Raw genomic sequence first — 13,664 nt, 5'->3', positions numbered from 1 at the left:
ATTCCATATTTCTTAGTTCCTCGTTTTTATTATTTTAAGATGTGTCGGTCGGCCATGGCGGTGTTGTTACAGATATCGGACAACAGAGGCGCTAATATACAGCAATGCAGAGTCCTGTCGCGACGTTAAAGCTAAATTGGAATACGGCAGCATTTCCACGTGAGTCCGTGCAGCTGTTTGGAGCTTGGTCAGAAGCAGTAACGTGGATGCGAAGTTGGTTACTTAGTTAGCAATTTTTCATATTTTAGTCCGTTGTACTAACGATGGAAAGTTTATTAGTTTCCAAAAGTGAACATGACGATTCTGTTGATGAAGTCCAAAGAAAGAAAAGAAAAATATCGTTGGCGATGTAAGTGCTTTACAGTTTTTTCTGGTGTGTAGTTGAATGCACCAGACAACACGTTGCAGCTGAGCACAGCATGTAGCTGATTTATCTTCCGTTATTTAGATATTTCTTCAGTGCTCTTGTCTTGTCAAGTTGTGAGGCCAACTATATGGTCCATATATTTCTACTCGGCGTCTTTAGCTAAATCGGTTAAAGAAATCAACGGCAGTGTAATCGAGGTAAAGATTCTTGGGCTAACGTTTAGCTTTATAAGCAAGGTTACTGTCATAATCACTACCCAGCTAACGTTGACTGGCAAGAATGATGTTAACTCAGGTGTTTTTTTTTTGTGTTTAACAGCTGCGGAACCTGCGGTACAGAAGAAGCGCGATATCGGTGTCCTGGGTGTTTGAAACATTCGTGCAGGTGAGATCAAAACCTACGAACACTGTCTGCGGTCATAACGCGTGGCTGAACTTTTACAGAAAATTTATAACAAATCTATTTTGTTTACTCAATTAAAATCGCCAGTATTGTTTGATCATAAAAATCCGTAGACAGTTTCCTTTTTTGACGTTATTCTTGTGGAGAGAGGTCGCGGAGCCTGTTGCGTTTGTTTTGAATCGGAGAGTGCTCGTGCGATTCGCGCTGGTCTCCGGTTTTTCAGCCTTCCCTGTGTGAAGACGCACAAATCCGAGTCTGGATGCAGCGGGATGCGCGATAGGACCGCTTTCGTGCCCATCTCCAAGTTTGACGAGATGAACCTCCTCAGTGGTAAGACCCGTATTTGTACCGGCTCGGTTGCCTTTGTCTGAAGTGCAGCCCGTGTGAATTCTGTCTGTCTGGTAGTTGTTGTATCTGTAAATACTCTGTGTTTGTTTAAAGGTGTTAGCTGTCTCTCTGCTTACTTGATATTAATAAGGCCTGTGTGGGTTATGTGTGCCGGTGTAATAGCGGTTTATATGTGAATTTCCGTGTATTCGAAAGCGTTCTGTGTATTCAGATTACAGATTTCTGGAGGACACAAGCCGACTGGTCGACAGCACGCACAGGGACCCCTTAATTTTGCGGCCTCGAACAACAAAATGTGTGAGTAGACCGGACCTGAATAACAGCCAGCAGGTCGCTTTTTAGCCAAATGTAACTAGTTCTGCTTTATTAAAGTGGGCGAGTCTGTCTGCACAAATCTTAGTGTTCTTTATCTGTCTTGTGGCAGCTCACATGCCCTATCCCTATCTCTTTACTGTAACATCTCTGGTCTGGCCCTCTTTGCTGTATCTCTCTTTACTATAACATCTCTGGTCTGGCCGTCTTTGGTGTATCTCTCTTTACTGTAACATCTCTGGTCTGGCCCTCTTTGCTGTATCTCTCTTTACTATAACATCTCTGGTCTGGCCGTCTTTGGTGTATCTCTCTTTACTGTAACATCTCTGGTCTGGCCGTCTTTGCTGTATCTCTCTTGGTTGTAACATCTCTGCTCGGCTCTGGTGTGTGTCCGCAGGCGAAGATGTTGATGCGGAACGCTCAGAGGTTTAACCTGCGGCTGAAACTGCTGCCTCCCGGTTTCTCCCGGAGATGCGAGAACTCCACGTTCTTCCATAAAAAGTACGACCCTCCTCTGCCTGTTTTAGTCGAAGCACTTCCTCTGTACTGCGCTGTGTGCGCAGAGAGTTTCAGTGGAAGCACTTCCTCTGTACTGCGCTGTGTGCGCAGAGAGTTTCAGTGGAAGCACTTCCTCTGTACTGCGCTGTGTGCGCAGAGAGTTTCAGTGGAAGCACTTCCTCTGTACTGCTCTGTGTGCGCAGAGAGTTTCAGTTGAAGCACTTCCTCGTACTGCGCTGTGTGCGCAGAGAGTTTCAGTGGAAGCACTTCCTCTGTACTGCTCTGTGTGCGCAGAGAGTTTCAGTGGAAGCACTTCCTCTGTACTGCGCTGTGTGCGCAGAGAGTTTCAGTGGAAGCACTTCCTCTGTACTGTGCTGTGTGCGCAGAGAGTTTCAGTGGAAGCACTTCCTCTGTACTGTGCTGTGTGCGCAGAGAGTTTCAGTGGAAGCACTTCCTCTGTACTGCGCTGTGTGCGCAGAGAGTTTCAGTGGAAGCACTTCCTCTGTACTGCGCTGTGTGCGCAGAGAGTTTCAGTGGAAGCACTTCCTCTGTACTGCGCTGTGTGCGCAGAGAGTTTCAGTGGAAGCACTTCCTCTGTACTGCGCTGTGTGCGCAGAGAGTTTCAGTGGAAGCACTTCCTCTGTACTGCGCTGTGTGCGCAGAGTTTTAGTGGAAGCACTTCCTCTGTACTGCGCTGTGTGTGCAGAGAGTTTCAGTGGAAGCACTTCCTCTGTACTGCGCTGTGTGTGCAGAGAGTTTCAGTGAGGCTGACTCGAGCCCTTTGGTAAAGAGTTCCTCCGGTAAAGAGTGACTTCCTGTGTCCCCTCTGACTGGGACCCTTCTGTCCAAATTCGGCTGGTTAAAGGCCGTCTTCCTGTCATACCCCGTCTCTCCTGCAGGGCGGGGCAGTTCTTCTGGCACCTGAAGTTCCTTTTCCCCCAGAGCGACGCCGTGTTCACCGAGCGGAGGTGAGAGGGGTTTTGGGCCGGATGGGCGGGGGCGTTTTTAGGAGGCAGAGCTCAGCTGTGTTCAGACGGCGGGGGTGTTCGGGGTTTTCTGTGTTTCAGAGTGCCGGATGACCGGACTCTCCAGCAGATCCTCTCCTCATACGTCCACCCGACAGAGTCTGAGCCAATCAGGCGACAGAGGTATGAGAGCCTACACATGGGCTGTCAGAGTCCACTATTTGTTTGTCTGTCTGTCTGTCTCTTTTGGCTGCATGTGCATTTTGTTTATGCGTTTTGTGTGAACGTGTATCCGAGCGTGTGTGTGTGCGAGTGTGTGGGGGGGGGGGGGGGGGGGGAGAGGGAGAGAAAGAGAGGGAGGGAGAGAGAGAGGGGGGAGAGGAGGGGGAGAGGAGGGGAGGGGGGAGGGGGGAGGGGGAGAGAGATGCGGTCTGTTTCCAGGGCAGTAGGGCTGACGTGCTGAGCTTCTCTCCCCTTTCAGGTTGAAAGCGTATGTACACGCCCCTCCGGACCAGGTGAAAGTTTTCATGAAAGCTGAGAACAGGAACCCGAACTGCGCCAGGTAGATTCCGCCAAGCGGAACGGAGTTTTTAAGAATGCCTCTGGATCACACCTGTCCAGGGGAGCGAGGAGCATGTGAACGTTGTGATGGTTTCAGCAGGCTTCGCTGGCATTTTCACCGACTGCCCACCAGAGGGCATTATACTGCTGATAATGAACTCAATTAAAATAAAAAGCACTTTAAAACCAGGACTCCCAAAGCACTTTGAAACAAAGGGCAGTGAATGTGAATAAGGTTAAAACATGCACACTATTCATGTAGAAACTAGATTTATATAATCAAGAAAATGATTTGTAAAAATGGAATTAAAAATATGTATACATGTCATTTCAGGCAATAGTTAGGATATCAAGTTTATTTTGTGCTCTGAAGTGTTTTGTGCTGGGCTATGGGAGTTAGTAGTGTTGGGGTAATTGAGTTTATTGTGCTGGTTAATAGGGTTTGTAGTGCTGGGTGGGTTATGGGGTTTGTAATGCTGGATAATTGGGTTTGTAGTGCTGGGTGGGTAATGGGATTTGTATTTCTGGGTTATGGTGTTTGTAGTTCTGGGTCATATTGTCTGTTTGTTCCTGGTGAAGGTATCATGAGTTGGACCTCCAGAAGTCGTTGAGGGAGAACCTGCGGTTCAAGGTGGTGGTGGAGTACCCAGAATTCCACGTCACCCTGAGAGATCACTGCCAGAACTATGCTCTGGTCACACAAGGTAGCTCACCTGTGTAATGTGAAATCAGCACACCTTTCCCCCTTACATGATCAGGTCTGCAGTTTTTAACCTTAATTTGGCAGATTCCCCTACACCTCCTGTTCTTTTCTTTTTTCATTCACTTTTTTTCCACTTTAATCGTGTAAATAATTTCCCCCTCCTGTTCCTTTCCTGAGTGACAGGTGCTGGGTTCTGTAGTGGAATATACCAGAACCCTGCAAGATAGACTGACGGACAGCCCTGCTGTTCCCTTCTCTCTCTCTCTCTCTCTGTCTCTCTCTCCAGAATCTGGGGCTGGCCCCTGGGTAGCCACGGCAACGAGGCCAGCGGCGCGTGGTGATGAAGGGGACGCCGTGATGTGCCACGCCCCGCTCGCCGGGACCACGCCCCGCTGTGGTAGTGCTGGCGGCGGCGGCGGCGATGATGAACTGGAGGAAGGTGAAATTCGTGGTGACGAAGAGGAGGGCGTCTGAGCAGGATGAGTGGCAGCTGGAACAGAGATGGAGACTTCATACCTGCAATAGAGGGAGTGGCCTCTGTGGCTCACCTGTCAGTCCTACCAATCCCCCCTCCCCCCCGCAGAGCTTTGCTGTGGCGATACCAAACCCGCTTGTGATGTTGAATATACTGAAGGAAAGGCATCTCTCTCTGTTTGACGCCAGTGTAATTGCTGAAGCAGAACCAGCCTCTCGATGCACTTAATGTGCAGGTTTATGCTGGCGTTGGATGTGCGCCTTCCCTGGGTTTAGTGCTTTTAGTGTGTTTATATAGCCTGGCTGGCCACAGCTCGATGTTTTATATTATGAAAACATTTACGGAAAATGTGTGAATAAAACGCATCTGTACATCGTTCACTTGCGGTGTTCATGGTGTCTCACTCTAATGTTTAAATACCTTTACTGTGGGTGTGTTGTGCACCAGGTTTAATTCCAGTTCTTCAGGCACTGCACCCCCTCCAGGACTGGAGTTTAACCTGCAGACGCTGCGGTTCTGTGTTTGATGCAGTTCATAATGGCTGATCTGAACTGGCCTGGCTGATCAGAAGCAGCCTGGCTGATCTCTGGATTTCACCACACCTTATATAAAGGATATATATATATATATATATATATATATTATATTATATATATATATATGTATATATATCCTTTATTTAACCAGGTAAGTCTCATCTCTTTTTCAAGGGTGACCTGGCCAAGAAAGTTGTTACAACAATAACACAAGAATATAAACAGACAAATACAACTGTCATACAATACAAATAAGTGAACACAATATCCAGTTAAAATGCAATACAAAGTCAAGGACATAAACAGGTACAGTTTTCTAAAAACGCTACCAGTTAAAATTCAGGAGCAATCACAATGACCAAGATTTCTCACCATCTCACTGCTGAAACCTTCTGTGGAAATGTTAATGTTCGCTTTTGTAACGGCTGAGTCTGAGTATTTAACGTGTAGTGATCTGCGCGGGGGTGGAGTTCGATGCTTTGCATTCAGACGTCAGAAGTGGGCAGAGCCGTTTATGACGGGCATGCAGTTCGCACGCGGTAAGGAACCGTGCACACCTTTACCTGGTTGGCTGGGGGCTGCAAACAGGAGCGCACCTTGCACCTACGTGTCGCTCTCTCAGGGCTGCAGGCTCTGTTTCCGTTGGTGATCCTGGACCCCACGCCGGGCTCACAGGTCTTGGAGCATGGGGTCCAGGAAGCGGTTCGAATGGCACACCTGCGCCTTCCGAACAGTCGGCCGTGTGGTCGAACCCAGAAAGCTGGGGAGGAAACGGTTAAAAATTCCCACGCGGATCAGATTTGCATTCAGCCGCTTCCCGCTGGAGCAGAGGTTCATGTACCTGTTCTCCAGCGCAGAGGTTAATGTACCTGTTCTGCAGAGCAGAAGTTAATGTACCTGTTCTGCAGAGCAGAGGTTTATGTACCTGTTCTCCAGTGCAGAGGTTAATGTACCTGTTCTCCAGCGCAGAGGTTTATGTACCTGTTTTCCATTGCAGAGGTTAATGTACCTGTTCTCCAGCGCAGAGGTTTATGTACCTGTTCTCCACTGCAGAGGTTAATGTACCTGTTCTCCAGTGCAGAGGTTAATGTACCTGTTCTCCAGTGCAGAGGTTAATGTACCTGTTCTCCAGTGCAGAGGTTAATTTACCTGTTCTCCAGTGCAGAGGTTAATGTACCTGTTCTCCAGTGCAGAGGTTAATGTACCTGTTCTCCAGTGCAGAGGTTAATGTACCTGTTCTCCAGCACAGAGGTTAATGTACCTGTTCTTCAGCACAGAGGTTAATGTACCTGTTCTCCAGCGCAGAGGTTTATGTACCTGTTCTCCAGTGCAGAGGTTAATTTACCTGTTCTCCAGTGCAGAGGTTAATTTACCTGTTCTCCAGTGCAGAGGTTAATGTACCTGTTCTCCAGTGCAGAGGTTAATGTACCTGTTCTCCAGTGCAGAGGTTAATGTACCTGTTCTCCAGTGCAGAGGTTAATGTACCTGTTCTCCAGTGCAGAGGTTAATGTACCTGTTCTCCAGTGCAGAGGTTAATGTACCTGTTCTCCAGTGCAGAGGTTAATGTACCTGTTCTCCAGTGCAGAGGTTAATGTACCTGTTCTGCAGTGCAGAGGTTAATTTACCTGTTCTCCGGTGCAGAGGTTAATGTACCTGTTCTCCAGTGCAGAGGTTAATTTACCTGTTCTCCAGTCTCGGCCATATCCCCTGCAGACCAGCAGCCCTGCAGGTATGACTACAGCCCAGATGGTGCCAGCCGGTTTTTGCTGTGATTCAGCACTGCTTAATTTTAAGCAGGGGATTGGCTCCCACCTCTTCAAGAATCCACCATGTTTCTTTGGCTTAACTGGCTGCCGATAGAAAGAAAACCACAAAAACCTAGTATTTCCTGGTACTTAATTCGAGCGACTGCAGAAGATCAGCCCCCTGCGCTTTCATCTAGCCTGCGGTAGGGAAAGATGGCGTTGTTCAGCAACTATGCTAAGAATTATTTTGGCTCGTTTCCAATCAAACCGACCAATTATAAAGACTCAAGGCCACCTGATTTTTAAGCCCGCCCACACCATAGACCTCCTTGGCGATAGCTAAATTTTTATTGAAATATTAAACGGGTGAGTTCACAATCAACCATCTTCCCATGCAAGTTGTTAGTCCAGCGAGACCGTTGTTCATTCGCAGGGAGATGAAATGAGAGATTAATTTTTCAGAGAAACCATGGAACACAGAAACGAGGCCATGCAAACCGACCGAGCAGTGAGCACACGTATCATTACAGATATTAAATATTAAATCATAAGGACGTCTGCGCCTCCGCTGGTGGTGTGTGTATTGGTCCCATATTGTTTAGGGTATTTATTTTGAGACTACTGGTGGGTGAAAGCAAGACCTCAAATTATTTTGTGGAAGACTGAACAGCGAATACCCAAGTAACGGTGAAACGTTGGGCATAGCCAACAGGAGATCATGAAGTCAGTATATTTAATGTGATATTTTTAAATGACATTTAGCTTACTTATTCAAATACCGCGTTTGTATTGTGGCCAGAACGAGGGGCTTTTCTGATAAATATGTTGCTGAGCGCGTGGCGCAGGATGATATTTATTACCTTTTATCCTCGAGGCGAATGGAGGACTTTGTTAGCACGTGTCGAGAGACCCGAGGTCTGTGTGTTTCGTCCTATGACCGTCATAACACCATACATCATGGACGCAATGCCTGACTAGCAAGTTGGGGCAAACTTGAGTTGTTCTGCGATATAATATATGAAGTTTTACGATGAAAGGTCGCGTGTTGTTCCTTCTACTTTGTCAGTTGGCCTATCAAATGGTCCTGTGTATAAAGTAGTCAACATATTTACATGTGGGGAAGCCTGGAGGGCCACAGTGTCTTAAGGTTAACTCCGGGCCTGGAGGGCCGCAGTGTCTGCAGGTTTAACTCCAGTCCTGGAGGGCCGCAGTGTCTGCAGGTTTAACTCCAGTCCTGGAGGGCCGCAGTGTCTGCAGGTTTAACTCCAGTCCTGGAGGGCCCCAGTGTCTGCAGGTTTAACTCCAGCCTTGGAGTTTTTAATAACCCACCTAATAACCAGCATCAGCAGTTTGTATTTATTTAACCCAACGATCTGCTTATAGGACAGAAACGAGCCCCATGGAAAAGGTTTTTTTTTTTTTAATGTGGCGGAATTCCTGACTCCTGGAATGCTGGGAGGATTCGGGATAATTGAGCGGATCTGGAACATGAAAAGGCCAGGCTGCTGCGGAATGTGTCGGGGGAGCCCGGGGAACATTCCGCCCAGGACCCAGTGCCGGTTTCCATGGAGACGCCTTCCCCAGACAAGCTGGGCAGTGCACAAATCATCCTGAAAAAAAAAATCTGACAGGTGAGTTCCTCTTACGGTCGGCCAGGTGAGTTCCTCTTACGGTCAGACAGGTGAGCTCCTCTTACGGTCAGACAGGTGAGCTCCTCTTACGGTCAGACAGGTGAGTTCCTCTTATGGTCAGCCCAGATACAGTGACAGGTCCATGCCCGTTGGGTAGCTGCAGAGCTACCTGCACAGGCAGGTGAGCAGGAGCGTGTGCGGCTGGGGAGGGGAGGATAAATCAGGGCACAGCTGTTTGGGCCTGCCTCTCCACCCACAGCCCAATTCCACTGCAGCAGCTGCCCCAGGCCCCCCTGTGTGTGTGTGTGTGTGTGTGTGTGTGAGAGAGAGAGAGAGAGATAGAGACAGACAGACAGACAGACAGACAGACAGAGAGAGGGAGTGTGTACCTTAGAGAGCAACCAGTCACTCTTTCTGCTTCTGTTCTTCGCTCACGGGAGATTTCACTTAAACACGGAGAGGAATGAAAAGCATCAGTGACATGTTGTTTTCCGTCTGAGCGGTGGGCTGGGCCTGATCTCTATCTCTGACAATATCCTGGGAGCGGTCGCGTCACGTGTTTTCTGAAACCGAGCGCTGCCCGCGCGTGCGCCAGTAATTGCGCATCTTGATGAGTGAGCATACGGTGCGTCACTTGTCTGCAAACACAAAAGAGAAAAACATGAGCTTCCTGGAATTCCCCGGGCCCCGTATTTATGGGAAATACGTTCTCTCAGACTCAGTCTTCATTAAAGTATGTTTATCTGCGAACTTAAAATACATTCAACTTATGGATGAGTTCAAACAATCCCGCGCAGGTGATGACATGTATGGCGCCACCCCCCCCCCCTCCCCCACCCCCCATCAAAAAAGTATATACAAAGTACATTGCGAAGCAGAAATCGCATAAATACCGCTTCTAGTTTATTTAAATAACGACACAATGCAAAACATCTGTTTTTGTTCCATTCAATTTGTTCAATTTTCTAGACATCATGAGAGAAAATCTGAATCCAACATAATAGCCTGTGTACAGTGTTACAGTTCCATCTGCTGGCTGACAGTAGTTCTGTGGCTAGTAGCTCTGAATGCACGGATTGCAGGTGCTCACTAAGGGACGCGCTGAATAATTATTTCTGGGAGGAAGTTTCACTGCAAAATGTATTCGAGTCAGTGAAGACAGAATTTAAAATGAGATACAAGGGCGAAACTTAGCCTTTTTTGGTCTGAATGTCATGAAATCACAGCACCTAATTACTAAAGCATGTAGGAAGGTACACGCTGATTCTTCTCTTCTCTCTCTCTCTCTGTCTCGTTACACCAAAAAGGCAGAAGCAGTCCTTTGTTGTATTATAATCGTGGTCGTGTACCGGCGTACAGCATCAGTTCCTGCAGCAGGGACGAGAAAATCCCCTTTGATTAGTCACAACCATAAACTGCTGAAAAAATACACACCGCGAATAGCTTCAGTTCGCGTCACTCCCGCTAGAGCAACCAGGAAGTAACCTGGTGCAGCCGACTTCTCTTCTCATTGAAATTTACTTAGTTTACAGTAGGACAGGGAATATCGTAGTATGACCTCATAAACTGCGAGACAAAACTTTCTAACGCACAACAGTACGGCCAAAGGGAAGGCGTTGCCCTTCGTCCACTGGTAGGCTAATACTGGAAACTCGTGGAAGTGCGAAACCTCGTCTTTTCACTAATTCTCGTGGCTTTCGCTGCACATAAAACACCCCGGAAGAGGTGACTTCGGCTGGATCGCGATGGACACACCGCACCTGACGGAAGATGAGATGGCCGAAATAAAAAAGGAGGTGAGGCGTAGGCTGTTCGTTCAGCTCGCGGTTTAATGCGGGATAAATTGTTTCCATTTCTAAAAACAGAAAGAAATAAAAGCGAGGCCCATTTAGTGGAAGTGAAAGGCGCAGTCCTTGCACGCGCTTGTGTGCTGGGCCCGTGGCGTTAAGCGCGCGTGTAAATGTGTGTCGGTGCTCCTGCCACTGTTCGCGTTGGCAGTTGTCTCGTGCCGTGCCGTGCCGTGCCTGTTCGCAGTGTTCTCGTGTCAAAATGCACAGCGAGACCGAATATTTATTTTCTGACATTGTCGTATTAAAATTTTGATTCCATAATGATGATTCTGAGAAAACTCCGTTCAACAATTAGCCTACAGTCAACTGCTGCTATGCCAACGTTTTTTTTCCAGGGCATGACGCCCCACGTCTTTTTCAGCTTGTGGAGGAAGTTGTACCTGCATGCCACAATCCACGCAGACATGTCACTTCATTTATAACCTATATTACCAGTGAGTCTTCTGAAATGTACCACAGCATTTTGTTTCAGCATGTGGCATGCTCAAGAAGGGATCACAATACAGTAGCACAAACCCCTTTCCCCACAAGGTGAAAAGCCAAAGCTTGTAATTCAACGTTCCAACAGTGGAAAAAAACCCACACTCCCATGTATGTGTGCCAATTACAGTGTATTTCATCCTATGTGCATGTGTGTCAGTACTCCACGGTCTGTGTGCATGTGTCAGTACTCCACTGTCTGTGATTTATGTGTGTCAATACTCCACTATTTGCATGTATGTAACAGTATTCCTCTGTCTGTGTGCCTGTGGGTCAGTACTGCAGTGTCTGTGTCCATGTGGGTCAGTACTGCAGTGTCTGTGTGCTTGTGGGTCAGTACTGCAGTGCCTGTGTGCATGTGGGTCAGTACTCCTCTGTATGTGTGCATGTGTGTCAGTACTGCAGAGTCTGTGCAAATGTGTGGCAGTACCCCACTGTCTGTGCGCATGTGGGTCAGTACTCCACTGTCTGTGTGCTTCTGGGTAGGTACTGCAGTGTCTGTGCGCATGTGGGTCAGTAATCCACTCTCTGTGTGCTTCTGGGTAGGTACTGCAGTGTCTGTGTGCATGTGTGTCAGTACTGCAGTGACTGTGTACATGTGTCAGTATCTTGTTGTCTGTAAACGTACAGCCCTGCCCCTTTTTGCCAGGTCCTGGAGAGACTGCGGCCTTACCTGTGCGATAAAATCATCGCAGATCGGCACTTTGACTACCTGCGGTCCCGAAAGATTCTGTCCAGAGAAGACACAGAGGAGATCAACTGCAGGACGACTAACAGAAAGAGGACAGGCAAGCTGCTGGACTACCTGGCCGAGAACCCCAAAGGCCTGGACACTCTGGTGGAGTCCATCCAGCTCAGCAGGTCCTCCAACTTCATCATCACCAAAATCACAGACGAGGTGCAGAGAGTGAAGAACGAGAGAATCCAGGCTCTGAAAGGTACCGAGTGCCAAATGAGACATTAAGTGTGAATGTGTGTGTGTGTGTGTGTGTGTGAGTGTGTGTGAGTGTGTGTGTGTGTGTGTGTGCGCGCGTGTGTGTGTAGGTGTGCGCGCGCATGTATGTGTGTGTGCAAGTGCGTGTGTGAATGTATGTGAGTGTCTGCGTGTGTGTGTGCAAGTGTGTGTGTGAGTGTCTGTGCGTGTGAGTGTTTGTGTATGTGAGTGTATGTGAGTGTGTGTGCGTTAATGTGTGAGTGTGCGTCAGGGCATCTGTGTAAGTACATACAGATCAAAGCTTTTGCTATGTACTCTAGTTGCTGTGTGTTTAACTCCTGACTGTGATCATGGTCTCTCAGCTCTGAACAGTCACATGTATGTTGGGTTAGGGTTAGGGTTAGGGTTAGGGTTAGGGTTAGTATGTTGTCACACTGATTCGGGACCTGTAGCATGTAGCACTGTCGCCATGTGTGAAGTTGTGATGTGACATATCGTGACACACTGTCGCCATGTGTGAAGTTGCATTGTGACATATCGTGACACACTGTCACACTGTCGCTATGTGTGAAGTTGCGTTGTGACATATCGTGACATATCGTGACACACTGTCACACTGTCGCCATGTGTGAAGTTGCATTGTGACATATCGTGACACACTGTCACACTGTCGCTATGTGTGAAGTTGCAATGTGACATATCGTGACGCCGTGTCTCCTCTGTAGCTGGGCTCTCCTGCAGCGAATACCTGCCTCCCAAATGCATGGGTGCCACGAACGACCTCTCCAGGATGCTGTCGAATGAGTCCAACTACGGGAAAGCGTGCGAGTCCACGCTGCCGTTCCACCCGGAGAGCGAGTGGAGCGCTTCCTGCTCGGGGCTGGGCGCTTCCTGTTTGGTAACGGGCGCTTCCTCCTCGGAGACGGGCTCTCTCAACCTGCCCTGCCGACCGGCCCAAGCCAGCTTCCTCCACAGCACTGCTGGGGCATCCTCCACCTCCACCCTGCCCAAGCCCGGGGACCCCGGGGCCCCCCAGCTCCCACAGGAGCTGCAGACTGAGCCTCAGGTGGCTGCCGGGGGCGACAGTGGGGGGGGCGCCTTTCAGCCCCTCCGCTCTCGATCCATGAACCCCCCGTTCCACAGCGCACCCTACTCCAGTTACTAACGGGCTTCTGTCCGCTGTGCTACACACTCTATTTTGAAATAGATGTGAGGAAATTGTTTATCTTTTCATTAGCCACATGAGTTGGTAACGGCAACTGCCAAACTCAAGCTGTTTGGTAAATTTTTTGTACAGACAATTCATCTTTTGTAAATATTAAAATCTGGGAAACATATTTTTAGTTTTTAATATTCTGTAAGTGGAGAGATATTTTCATAGGTAGCCAAAGCCAAGCCCATGTGTACGTATGCTTGTTTTTAGAATGTATGAGATTACAGCAACAGACTGAATGCAATAATTAATATTATGGTAGCATGTCATGGTCTGGGTTTAAATTTTGTCTTGGCTTTAAAAATGTCCTGTTTTTTTATATACATTTTAAGATGTTTTCCTCATAATGCAATACTGAAAACCTGGACATTGTTTAAGCTCCTGTATTAACTGATACACAGCCGTGTTTACGCAGAGTCGTAATGCATTGTTTCTTTTTAGTGTCTGATCACAGCAAATGCTGCTAATGGTTTTTAGATTCCACACGGATAAAGAAAAATATAACCACTGAATCAGAGACGAGCCAGCGCCTGGAGCTCCGTGTCACTCGGGAGTTCGTAGAACTGCGAACGGCTGTATCAGACGTCCATTGTACTGCGCATAGCCCGCACAAAACGGAAACGGAGAGACTAAAAAGCAGAAAT

At 48.0% G+C, this 13,664-nt stretch overlaps 2 protein-coding genes and 1 long non-coding RNA gene across 4 annotated transcripts; 2 read left to right on the top strand and 1 right to left on the bottom strand.

Moving 5' to 3' along the window:
• The first annotated feature begins 149 nt into the window (after positions 1–149).
• Positions 150–5,009, top strand: znhit6 (zinc finger HIT-type containing 6). 2 transcript variants are annotated; one of them, XM_064341373.1, is made up of 10 exons: positions 150–349; positions 686–751; positions 993–1,099; positions 1,329–1,414; positions 1,827–1,930; positions 2,827–2,895; positions 2,995–3,075; positions 3,374–3,454; positions 4,033–4,157; positions 4,443–5,009. In XM_064341373.1, the coding sequence occupies exons 1-10, from the start codon at positions 264–266 to the stop codon at positions 4,628–4,630; spliced, it is 993 nt and encodes a 330-aa protein (XP_064197443.1). In that variant the 5' UTR covers positions 150–263; the 3' UTR covers positions 4,631–5,009. The 2 variants fall into 2 exon arrangements, with proteins under 2 accessions (XP_064197443.1, XP_064197444.1); XM_064341374.1 differs by lacking the exon at positions 150–349 and adding an exon at positions 483–564.
• Positions 5,010–7,196: 2,187 nt separating this feature from the next.
• LOC135258115 (uncharacterized) lies at positions 7,197–10,092 on the bottom strand. The gene is made up of 4 exons (XR_010330870.1): positions 9,978–10,092; positions 8,933–9,181; positions 8,584–8,744; positions 7,197–8,522 (listed from the first exon to the last, which is right to left on the bottom strand). It is a non-coding gene; the product is annotated as an uncharacterized LOC135258115 (long non-coding RNA).
• On the top strand, positions 10,040–13,144 carry bcl10 (BCL10 immune signaling adaptor). Its single transcript, XM_064341368.1, has 3 exons — positions 10,040–10,339; positions 11,523–11,811; positions 12,533–13,144. Exons 1-3 carry the CDS (start codon positions 10,289–10,291, stop codon positions 12,970–12,972), a joined length of 780 nt encoding a protein of 259 aa, XP_064197438.1. The 5' UTR covers positions 10,040–10,288; the 3' UTR covers positions 12,973–13,144.
• Positions 13,145–13,664: the final 520 nt, after the last annotated feature.

This window comes from Anguilla rostrata, chromosome 6, assembly GCF_018555375.3.
Source record: "Anguilla rostrata isolate EN2019 chromosome 6, ASM1855537v3, whole genome shotgun sequence".
Classification (NCBI taxonomy): Eukaryota; Metazoa; Chordata; class Actinopteri; order Anguilliformes; family Anguillidae; genus Anguilla; species Anguilla rostrata.
Note: the sequence above shows the minus strand (reverse complement) of the source record. Positions and strands in the feature narration are given on the sequence as shown.

Excerpts from the sequence above, each read along its gene's own strand:
- znhit6 (XM_064341373.1), top strand. The coding sequence starts at position 264 with ATGGAAAGTTTATTAGTTTCCAAAAGTGAACATGACGATTCTGTTGAT. Across the intron at positions 1,415-1,826 it reads GGCCTCGAACAACAAAATGT|GCGAAGATGTTGATGCGGAA; the intron begins GTGAGTAGACCG and ends GTGTGTCCGCAG. Across the intron at positions 2,896-2,994 it reads GCCGTGTTCACCGAGCGGAG|AGTGCCGGATGACCGGACTC; the intron begins GTGAGAGGGGTT and ends TCTGTGTTTCAG.
- bcl10 (XM_064341368.1), top strand. The coding sequence starts at position 10,289 with ATGGACACACCGCACCTGACGGAAGATGAGATGGCCGAAATAAAAAAG. Across the intron at positions 10,340-11,522 it reads TGGCCGAAATAAAAAAGGAG|GTCCTGGAGAGACTGCGGCC; the intron begins GTGAGGCGTAGG and ends CCTTTTTGCCAG. Across the intron at positions 11,812-12,532 it reads GAGAATCCAGGCTCTGAAAG|CTGGGCTCTCCTGCAGCGAA; the intron begins GTACCGAGTGCC and ends TCTCCTCTGTAG.